Source organism: Otolemur garnettii, unplaced genomic scaffold (assembly GCF_000181295.1).
Source record: "Otolemur garnettii isolate 467f Iridium unplaced genomic scaffold, OtoGar3 scaffold00009, whole genome shotgun sequence".
In the NCBI taxonomy this organism is placed as follows: Eukaryota; Metazoa; Chordata; class Mammalia; order Primates; family Galagidae; genus Otolemur; species Otolemur garnettii.
Window position 1 is genome coordinate 5199017 of NW_003852404.1, and position 11893 is coordinate 5210909.

General features: G+C 49.4%; 1 protein-coding gene across 1 annotated transcript in view; it reads left to right on the forward strand.

Annotated features, from left to right (window-relative positions):
* Positions 1 to 11893, forward strand: part of TMCO4 (transmembrane and coiled-coil domains 4) — an 88759-nt gene that overhangs the window by 11275 nt on the left and 65591 nt on the right. The window contains exon 4 of the mRNA XM_012801470.2: positions 11171 to 11303. Coding sequence (XP_012656924.1) covers positions 11171 to 11303 — 133 coding nt within the window. The remainder of the gene's footprint in view (positions 1 to 11170; positions 11304 to 11893) is intronic.

Genomic DNA, 11893 nt, shown 5'->3' on the forward strand with positions numbered 1-11893 from the left:
CCTCGGGCACCTAGGACACCTCATTTCACCCCTGCTTGCTGTGAGTAAGCTTGAGCGTGGCTCTTACAGAATATCTGAGTGGATTTAAAATGACCTATCTTATATCATTGCCTGGTGCTTCATGTCCTCCCAGGGAGCTTTCTCCTAGGCAACATCCAAACCAGCATTGCCTTTTAAATTTCTCTTGAAAATAAGCACCGCATATTAAGTACCTGTCAGATGTGGGTGACCTTACCTGGCCCCTCTCAATCACTGTCTCATTTCATCCTTGCAGCCGTCCTCTAATGTAGGCACTCCAGTAACTCACACTCTCACAGATGAGCAAACTCAGGCTCCAAGAGGTGAAATAACTTACCTAAGCTGGTAAGTGGCAGAGCTGGGCACTCAAAACAAATGCTGTTAGCCAAAACCTTAGCGGATTTTACCCAGAAGTGTTGAGGGATAAAGTCCCTACAAGAATATAATAATTCCTCCTATCAAAAGAACACCTATCTCTGATCACATCAGGGGGTGTCAACAGCTAAGAATAGGAGTAGCATCAGTGGCACACTGGAACCCAGTGGGAACAGGTGTCAGAGCTGGAAAGGTCCCCAGAGGCAGGTGGCCCCTCAAATTGCCATACCACTCTCTCATCTTATACATAGGGAAACTGAGGCCCAGAGAGGGAACTGGCTCGCTGATGTTTGTCATGTCCAACCTCTCTATCCTTTCTAAGGAATAATCAGGGACCAAGAATGAGAAGCAAGAGGAGGTCAGGCTGCCTGGTTGTTAAAATCCAAGCTCTACCTTGGCAAGTTACTGCCTATCTCTGTGCCTCAGCTTCCTCAGATGTCCAGTGGGAATGACAGTAGTCTTTATCTTATAGGCTGGGGGTGAGGATCACACGAGCCAGTCATGTAGGGTGCTGAGCTCAGAGCTGGCACATAGGGCCCAGGCTGCCGGTGTGATGGTGGGTCATGGTGAAGTGGGAAAACCCTGGAGTCAGGAAACTTGGATTCTCATCCTATCTCTGAGATTCTCTGGTCAGTGACCTTGATCTAGTCATTTAACTTCTCTGAACTGCAATTTCAAGTACAAATAAGGGGCAAGAGCCACGTGCTCCATTAAAAAAAAAAAAATTAACTGCCCTGGGTTCTAAGAACACAGTCAAGGTTCTTGTAAGGAAAAGGGCCTATGGCTTGGCGCTTGTGGCTCAAGTGGCTAAGGCGCCAGCCACATACACCTAAGGTGGCGGGTTCGAATCCCCAGCCCGGGCCCGCCAAACAACAATGGCTGCAACCAAAAAAAATGGCCAGGCGTTGTGGCGGGCGCCTGTGGTCCCAGCTGCTTGGGAGGCTGAGGCAGGAGACTCGCTTGAGCCCAGGAGTTGGAGGTTGTCTGAGCTGTGATGCCACGGCACTCTACCAAGGGCAACATAGTGAGACTCTGTTTCGAAAAAATAAAAAAATAAAATGAAATAAATAAATAAATAAAAAAGGCCTATGTCCTGGATGGGCCCTTGTTGCCGTCCTTTCCCACAAGCTGCATGAGGGCAGCGCCCTGTCCGGCCTGCTCATTGCATCCCAGCACTTGTAGCACAGACACAGTGGGGGGCGTTTAGAGTTTGTGGGATGGAGAGAGGGGAGAAGAACAGGGGTAGGGGGACAGACTTTCTGTTCAGAATGAGCTCAGATACTGAGCAGGGTGATCTGCCTGAGGGTCGCTCTCCTCCAGAGGTGGGGGGACACTCTGCAGAGGAGGAGGCACTCGGTTTCTCCCTGGGGTGGGGCATTAGTCATGCAATCAGCCCAGGAAGTCAACATGAAAAGCTGCACTTCTCAGAACTTCCTGGAAGGTTGACCTTTACTGACAGTTTTGGGATCTTAGTCACAAAACGATGCCATATTGGCAGCTGGGTGGAATTTTTAGCATGTGCTAATCATTTTCTTCTCATCAAGGAGCAACCCACGAGTGCTTTGCCCACACAACTGAAAAAAAAAAAATAAGTCTTTTATGTGATGAAGGTTAAACTGAATCCGAGCTGGTAATTCTAAATAAGGGTTTCTCAACCTCCACACTACTGACGTTCAGGGCTGAATGACGCTGTGTCATGGGGGGCTGTCTTGTGCCTTGCAGGGTGGTTAGCAGAGATCTCCCTGACCTCTCCCTGAGTTGCAGTGACCAAAAAACGTCTCCAGACCATTGCCAAGTGTCCTTTAAAAACCAACCTGAAAATGGGGGCATGCCAGGCGGGGCGGTTTGTTTGCTTTTGGTGATCTTTGCAAGTCATCTGCTTGCTCCTCCAGGCCCCTCGCATAGACTATGAATGGTCGTAAGTTAACACTCAGATGTATACTGGTGAGGTAGATGCTTTTAAGGGGAAAATATTAAGGCTCAGGAGGTTAAGTGAGTGGCCCAGGTTTACATTTCAAAGTGAATTTCAAAAGTCCTTTTAAGGCAAAGTGAATCTCACTGTGAACTCCGTATTCCTTCCCGGGAAACATAAACGGCATCGTGGCTTTTGCCCTCTGTACTCTGAATCCAAAGGCAGGGCCGGCTCTAGGCCGTGGAGCCAGAGAAAACGCACACGTGAGCTGCAGCAACCATCACAGCAAACTTGGCTTTGCTTTCTGACCTGGTATTTATTACCAGGTTGCAAACCCTGCCTGCCGTATGAATCACAAACGCTTGACTCTTTGGTCCTGGTAAAATGCAAATATTGTCACCCGGTTGCTAGGTTCTCCCTCAGCATCCTTGAGGTTCCCACAGCTTATAGTCAGTGTGGAAACATCCTGGCTTATCCATTCAGCAAACAAGGACTAAGCCCCCACTGTGTGTGCCCAGCCCTGTGCAGGACACCGGGAATGATTCTAATAGCTGACGTTCACTGAGTACCCGCTGTATGCCTGACTCTCAGCTAAGGGTGACCCACAGTGATCCTAGGAAGCTATTACTGCTCCCATTTTTACAGCAGAGGAAAATGGCAGAGGATGAAACCACCTCCCATAGTCACACAGCTGGAAAATAAAGCGTCAGGATTTGAACCCAGGCCACGTGGCTCCTGAGTCTACCTTTTAGCTGCTGTTCTGCTTCCCACATGGAGATAATGTGTCACCCACCGCTGTCTTTAATAGGGTAGGTTGAGGCCTGAAGGAAGGCAGGCGCCCCTGCGGCAGGCAGGAGCCCAGAGAGCGGTGATCTTGGTCGTCTTACAAGCTGGTGGAGGAAGAAGAGGGTCTCAGAGCAGCCCCTCCTCCCTGCCCTCTGCTCCCATGTGGTCTAGAAGTAAGCTTGTTGCCACCCCAACACCTTTAATTGTTCTAAGCCACAGGGAGAAAGGCAGGAATCAGTCCCAAAATGTTCTCATGTAAACCACGGCCCATGAAGGGGTTGATAGCCAGGCTTAGCCTCACAAAGTGACAGCCCTGGGCACACCAAAGAGCCTAAGCAGTGCTCAGCAGTGGCAGGGCAGTGTGGGGCTGGAATTCGGTGTGGTTTCTGCTTTATGTAAGAAAAACTCACTCTGGGTAAAAATGGGGACAAATAATAAATTTTCCAGAAAGAACATGTCATTACAAGATTTGGTAACCTGAGAGGTGGTTGTGCAGTGGGCAGAACAAGCATTTGTGTGAGTGTGACCTGTGAGGTGTGGCTTCTGGTCCAGGAAGGAGAGGGACAAAGAGCCCCTGCCTGGGCACTCAGCAGGCAGCCCTGGCTCAGAGAGTGGCCCAGGGCCTGGCTTAACAGAGGATGGGCTTAACGAGGTGGCTAATACCTGTAATCCTAGTACTCTGGGAGGCCGAGATGGGTGGATCCCTTGAACACAGGTGTTTGAGACCAGCCTAAGCAAAGCAAGGCCCCTTCTCTGCTAAAAATAGAAAAAGTAACTGGGTGTTGTGGCAAGTGCCTGTGGTCCAGCTACTTGGGAAACTGGGGCATGACGATCACTTGAGCCCAAGAGTTTGAGGTTGCCGTGAACTAGGATGACGCCGTGGCACTCAAGGCCATGTTGACAGAGTGAGATGCTGTCTCAAAAAAAAAAAGGAAGGAAGGAAGAAAACAGAGAAGATGGAAGAAAGAAAGATGACTGCTTAGCCACGTGTCCCGGGTGCTGGCCAGACTCAGCACATGCATCGTCTAACTGCACCTCAGCAAAGCCAGATTGAAAAAATCTTCATAATCCCTCTTACAGACGAGGAACCTGAGGCTCAGAGGTTAAGAGACTTTCTTGAAGCCATTCAGCTAAGCAGGTAGTGAGATAAAAATTTAAACCCAGGTCTGTCTGACAAAGGCTAAAGTTTCTGCTTCTGGGTTCCTTTTCTTTGGTCTGGAGGGCAGCCCCACAAGGACAGAGACTGACCAAAGGTCTGGACTCTTCCCAAAGGTCTAGGCTCCCCCTGCAGCTCTCCAGCAGGCCCACTATCCCTGCTCCCATCCTCACAGCTGGAACGGATACTGAGAACAAAGCTGGTTCAGTGCGTTGGGGTTGTCACATGGATCACAACCCGGGGAGCAACTGGCACTTGGTGCCAAGCTCCCGGGTGCTGCTCTCCTCCATGTGTAGAGTGTTGGCCAATGAAGTACAAAGTGCAGTAGTTCCTGTATTGGGAGATTCTGGGAGGGGAAGCACCAGTAACGTGCATTCTGACCCCAGGTCATAAACACACAGGCTGGCTTGGGACAGGCCCCTTAGTCTTCCAAAACCAGAGGGGCACTTGGGCTCTGAGACCTCCCAGCAGTGTATGGTTGTATGGTGAGGTGGGCATAAGGCTGTCCAGCAGTTCTAGGGGGGCTGGTACCCCACCACCTCCCCATGAGGCAGAATAGGTCACCCCTCCAAATCTCCTGACTTTCCAAAGAACTGGTCTCATTAGGGTCCCCTGTAGCCCACAGCCTAGAGCTGTCTCTAGGATTGTGCACCTATACCCTGTGTGCATGGAAGGTGGTATTCACAGCTGGCCACGTGGGATTGTTCTAGAACCCTAGACTCACTCTAGATAAGTGGATTTGCTTTTAAAAGACAGCCACGGTGAAATGAGCAGAAATGGTGGCATCAGGTAACTCTGGGTTATAAACCAAACTCCAGGCCGGGCATGGTGGCTCACACCTGTAATCCTGGCACTCTGGGAGGCTGAGGTGGGTAGATCCCCTGAGCTCAGGAGTTTGAGACCAGCCTGAGCGAGAGTGAGATCCCATCTCTACTAAAAATAGAAAAACTAGCCAGGTTTTGTGGCAGGCACCTGTAGTTTCAGCTACTTGGGAGGCTAAGGCAAGAGGGTCACTTGAGCCCAAGAGTTTGAGGTTACTGTGAGCTATGACACCACAGCCCTCTACCTAGGGCAACAGAATGAGACTCTGTCTCAAAAAAAAAAAGCTAAACTCCAACACTCTCTTGGCTGTGTGACTTTAAGAAAGTTTCTCAACCTCTCTGCATCTTGACAACAGCCTTGCTGTTGGAGAATGGTTTGGAGTTCAGCAGTCACGAATGCAAGTTCCTCATGTGGCACCTGGCATTTAGCAGCAAGCGGAGATGCTGGTCTCCCCTCCCTACACACCACCCTACCTCCAGGGCGAGAGTGTACACAGACCACCCCAGACTGGAGAGAGCTCATTTGCAGGAGAGCGTCCCACCAGGGGAGGAGGCACCTGCTTCAGAATCACCCGGGGCGCTTGTCAAGAAGCACAGATTCCCCGAACTCCTCCTCAGACTCCCTGCATGGGGCCAGGAACCTGAATTGTCAAGAGCTCCCTATGACCTTTGAGCTCACTGAAGTTTAAGAACCACCATCCCATCATGAGTCTCAAAACTCCACGTCACTGTATCTCTGTCGGACTATTTCAAGTTCATTTAACCTTGGACTTTTGAAGGTTCCTCCCTGTGAGGTATAACAGGCACCCTGAGGCTGACCCTTAGATCTCTGAGCTAGAAAAGACTTCAGGAGGTCAGCTCATTCCACTCTGGTCCTTCCAGCCAGTTCCAAAAGCACGGGCCCAGGCACCAGAGTCAGCACTCTCAGGAACAGCGTGGGGGTGGGGAGTGGGGATGCTGCGGTCCCAGCACCCACTGCCCTGCAGTATAGGGCAGATCGTGGGATGATACACATTCGGGAGGAGCAGAGACCAAAAGCAATGGAGTGAGCGTGGGAGAGACAAGCCTGTCTGGAAGACAGTGCTCTGCTGTGGTTCCCACATCACAGGTCGGGGGTGAGGGCACAGCTTCTGCAGCCAGGCTGCCCGCTTCACTGCCCACTGACTGCCCACTTCACCACCCACTGGCTGGGTGAGCCTGAGCAAGTGACCTAAGCTCTCTGCAGCTCAGTTTCCTCTTTGACAAGATGGAGTTCCTGACAAAGCTGCCTCCTTGAGTGGTCGTGAGGGTTCAATAACCCAGAGGAGCACCCCAGCCTCTGGCCTACAGTGAGCAGCAGATAAATGAAACTTCCCACTAACATGATAGTTTGCCATAGTTTCTGTTGAAAGAGGATCAGAGCTCACCTGGCAGGATCCTCCTCCCCTATTTTGGGTCTCCCCCCCAACAGAGGTCCTCCAGTCATTCATTCCTGCAAATATCTCATTCTTCACTCATGCAAAGATTATTAAACCTCTGCTCAGTTTTAGGCATGGGCCCAGGTCCTAGGCGTACAGGGTGAATTTGGAGGTTATGTTCTAGTGCAGTGGTTCTCAACCTGTGGGTCGCGACCCCTTTGTAATGAAAATACATCACGGTGTTAGGAAGGTTGAGAACCACTGTAGTCTAGAGGGAGAGATAGACAGTAAACAAATAGGCAAAAAAAATGGAGATGAGAAATAATTCATGGTAAGGGAGTAGGAAGCAGTGGAGAGGGTCAGGGAGGGCTCCTCCGAGGAGGTGCCATGTGAGGAAGGGACCTAGTGATGGACAGATCAGGAAGAGAATGTTCCAGGGATGGTCTAGACTCTTAGATTTGAGGATAATTCCCCTCAAGACCCCTTAGCCCGTTAATCCACTCTCACCCCCGTCCCCTCAGGGAACAGGAGTTGGAGGGTCCTTGAAAGGGACAGTAAGTCTCAGGTAGAGGTGGGAAGCAGGAAGAGGCCTTTCGTGCTGCCCAGGGCAGGTGGACACAGCAGAGAACCCTGACAAGTAAGGAAGAAGTTTGGTCAGTTAATAAGTCAACGCATCTTAACTGAGCACCTACCAACAGCCAGGCATTGTCCTGGGCTCTAGGAGAACAACAAAGGATGAGGACAAGGCCCTTTGTGGGCCTGTCATTCCAATGGGGAGAGCCAGACAATAAACCTATGCTTAGATACAACAATGGTAGGAAAACAGTACAGTAGGGATCTAATTCTGGAGCCACTGGCTTCTCTAAGGAAGCGATATAGAAGCTGAGACCTGACTGATGAGCAGAGTTCTAAAGGAAGAGCTTCCCAGATTCCAAGAACAGCAAGTGCAAAGGCCCTGAGGCAGCCACCGGCTTGGCTTCTTGGCAGGACAGATGCTGGTGCATGAAGCAGGGAGGTAGAAGGTGAGGTGGGAGAGGGTGGCAGGAAGGGTCCAGACAATGTGCAGTCTTGCAGACCATGGGAAGATATGTAGATTTTATTGTGAGTGCACTGGGGAGCCACTGGAGACTTCTAAGCCAGGGACAAAACACGGTCAGATTGATGACTTTAAAGAATCTTCAAAGAAAAGCATCTTGAACTGCTGTGTGGCAAATGAAGTTCAGAGGCCAGAGCAGAAGATGAGAGACCAGTGGTGTGACTAGTGGCTGGAGAGCAATGGCTGGCAAGTTGCAGTGGAGACGGAGTGAAGTGGTCAGAGCCAGGATATATTTCGGAGATGCAGCTATCAGCACTGGCTGGTGGAATGGATGTCAAGACAGGGGAAAGAGGAAAATCAAGAACGATGCCCAGGCTTTTGGTGTGAGCCCTAAGGTGGATGGGGTACCTTTCATTGAGACAGCATAAACAGGCCCTCAAGAATGAGGTGACCATCCAGGCAGGAGAGCCCAGGCCAGAGAGCACCAGTGTCCTGGGTAGACTGGGACTTACGCCCCTACCCTGCCACCCTCTAGGAGAGAAGACTTTTCTCCTGGAGCTCCCAGAAAGAGCACACCTTAAATAGAAGGAACACACCATAAGCCACCTGTGTTAAATAGAACATCAGATCCAAACTCAGCAGGCTGGCCACCCAAGTCCTTGACATGACCCTTATATGAGGCTGAGGCACAGAGCCCCAGGCCTGAGATTACCACCGGAATATCAATCACCTTGCACCTGGCAGCCTGCATTCTCGAAGCTGAATCACAACAGCCTTGACCAGTGGAATATGTATTAGCAACTAATTATAATTGCCACCAATTAATCATCATGCCAAGCCTTGGTTTCCACAACCCCGATTATCACTGGGGCAAAATAGTCTTTGCTCTTACAAAGGAACTTTAATTGACCCAATAACCCCGAGACACAACATGTGGTGTCTGTTCCCCAGCACGTAGACAGTTCCTCAGCCTGGCATCAAGGCAGCTGAGCTGATGCTGGCAGTTCCAGGAGACCATGGCTCACTCCCAGGACCTGGGCCCAGGAAGGAACTGATTTCTTTTATAGAAGCTGAAACTCCAAACATCAAGACTTCAGGAGCTACATGGTGTTACACAGTCTATTACATGGAAAGCTGGGGCCAGGGAAAGGAGGGTCCCACCTGCCAGCACGCAGGAAACCTTACTGTTGGCAGGTTTCTTGAGATAATGCTGATGAGCAGCTGGATTTGAGAATTAGCATTTTAAACAACTCATATCTTCACAGGGCCTGTACACACAAGGAAGGTGGGTGCAGAGTAGCCCCATGCCACATCCTAAAAGATCCTATTTAGAAGCATGAACTTGAATCATGAAGACTAAAACTCAGAAGAGTTTATTCATGTGTCCATTCATTAAATCAACCTTTTTTTTGAATTCTTACTATGTACCACACCCCGGGGGGGGGGGTGCTGGGTTGGATAAACAGATGTGTAAGAAGCTTGCAGTGGAGTAAGATACAGACAATAGGGCCACGTGGGGCAGATGCGGAGAGAGCAGCCACAGACCTCCAAAGGGAGGGGTGATCCAGCCAGGGTTCAAAGAGGAGGTGATGTTTGAGCCACATCTTCGGGAAAATAAAAGTGCAAGACTTAATGAGGCTGGACATTTAACTTCGTAAACTCATCCTGGAAAAAGTGCTCCATACCTCATTGCTAAATATCACTATGATCACCTTCAAAGTCCTCCCCTTGGCCATCAGGTGACCATAGTAATATTCAGCAGTGACATTTGTAGCTTTTTTTTTTCTAGGATGAGTTTGCAAACTTAATTGTCTGCTCTTGTAGTGATAGAATAGTGGCTCCCCAAAAATGTCCATGCCCTAATCCCTAGAACCTGTGAATTCATTACCCAATATGACAAAAGGGTCTCTGCAGGTGTGATTAACTTAAGCGTCTTGATGGGGGGGGAGGGGGCAGGGAGGATAATCCTGGATTATCCAGAGAGGCCCAGAGTATTCATAGGCCTTTATAAGAAGGAGACAAAAGGACCTATAAGTAGGAGATGTGACCACGGGGGCAGAGGGTGGAGTGATTGGAGGGAGGGGCCACAAGCCAAGGAACACAGGCATCCTCTGGAAGCTGGAAAAGGCAAGAAAACAGAGTCTCTCCTACAGCCTCCAGAAGGAACAAAGCCTTTCCAACACCTTGATTTTAGGATCTCTGGCCTTCAGAGCTGCAAGAGAGTAAGTTTCTTTTGTCTTAAGCCGCTAAGTCTGGTAACTTGGGGCAGCAACCAGCCTCATACAAAGCACCATCTGATCTGCACTTACTAGCTCAAGAAACATTGGATCAGGAGAGCAAAGCAATCCAGGCCTTGGATAGGCCCCTTAGGTAGAAAACAGCAGAGAGAGGATGGAAACCAAGACTGTCCAATTCAAGACCCCCCTGCCCTTAGCCCCGGGAAGACACAGACCTCCCTAGGTAGATGGGGAGGGCATCCCTGTGGGCCCTGCCAACTTAGAGCCACACGGGTGAGAAGTGAGGAAGGGTGTTGAACAAGGGGGAGCTGATCCCCACATGCCAGGAGGGGAAGGATTGTGGGGACTCCCTGTCCTGGCTTCAGTGGCTGGGTGGTGTCATGTTCTGAGGTCACCCAAGAGGAGACACCACAAGTGTCCTTTATGCCACACAGGGATGCATTGTCTGGCAGATGGGATGGGGGTTGACAGCGAAGGCTGGTGGTAGAGTTAGAGTCTTAGTGGAGGAGGAAGCCCTTGAGGAGGGTCCCGTCCACTGCTGTGCTGCCCGAGGAAAGAAATCCCTCCAACTGGGGTTGGTTCCTTTTACCCTTTCAGATCTCCCATTTCTTACCAGCCAGATACAAACATATCCTTATAAACTACTAGACGATATAATTAAGGTTTGGACAGATACTTTGGGTTACATTTTGGTAGACTGAATTTTTTCTAATCATAAAGTTGACTCAAGTACATTATGGATAATTACAAAAAAGGAAAAACAATCATATGTGGCATATTTCCTTCCCTTCCCTCCCCCCATGCAGTGTTTTGTTTCTTAGTGGCAGATTATCAAGTCAGTCTTCTGTTTTTAGAATTTGTCTCATTGCATAGCCTTTATTTTCAAAAGTCATTATAGACTTTTCTTGGGATTCAACTTTTATGGCCCCCTAGTTTTCCACTGGGTGGAGGCGTATATAGTTTATGCGACCAACTGCCTGATGTTGTAAATCTCCAGATTGTCTCCAATTTCTTGTTATAAAGGCAGCAGCCGTGCCTCAATGTACTAAACGTTGTCCTCACTCAGGGGTGTTTTTTAAAAGTTTTTGTTACATGTTATTTTATCAACTTGCCCCCCAAAAGGTCCATATCATACTCCCACCAGTGATGTCTTTACGGGCCCGTTCGTATCATCTCCTTCCCAGCTTTGGGATTTGAAAAGCTGATCTTTGCACATTTGGTGAGAAATCCCGTCTTGCTTTTGAGGAACATTTTTAATAGTTATGTAGAATTCTGCCCAGCAAGCTGCACCATTGTTTCATTGACTGGCTGTCACAGGTGAGAGCACACAGGATGTTGCCAGGGCTGGGATTTTATCAGTTACACTGCTGTTACCATCTCTGTGTTTAAAACCTAAACCGAGTCTTTGCCTGTGTTGTTTCTCTCATTTGAGGGCGCTATGATGCCCGGGCCAGAGTCCTCATATGCCACATGACCTCCCTGCTCCAAGTGCCTTTGGAAGAGCTGGATTTCCTTGAAGAGACATTCGTTGAGAGCCTGAAGGAAACCAAAGAGGAGGAATCTGAGTAAGAGAGCCCTGCAGTCCCATCAGGAAGGAGGGATTTCCACTTACGGGCACTTTGCAAATGACAGAGTCCCCTTCTCCCCTTATTAAGAGATGGGGTGTGGGAGGCCGAGGTGGGAGGATTGCTTGAGCTCGAGGAGTTCGAGACCAGCCTGAGCAATAGTGAGACCTCTTTTCTACTAAAAATAGAAAAATTAGCTGGGAATGGGGGCAGGTACCAGCCTGCTACCTCCCAGCTACTTGGGAGACTGAGGCAGGAGGATGGCTTGAACCCAGGAGTTCAAGGTTGCTATGAGCTAAGTTGATGCTACTGCACTCTACTCAGGGCAACAGAGCAAGATTCTGCCTCAAAAAAAAAAAAATCCCACTACTAGGTATCTACCCGGAAAAAAACATTTTATCATAAGGACATTTGCACTAGATTGTTTATCACAGCTCGATTTACCATTCAGCCATAAAAAAGATGGAGATGTTACACCTTTTGTACTAACGTGGATAGGGTTGGAGAACATTCTCCTTAGAAAAATAGCACAAGGGGCTCAGCGCCTGTGGCTCAAGTGGCTAAGGCGCCAGCCACATACACCTAAAGTG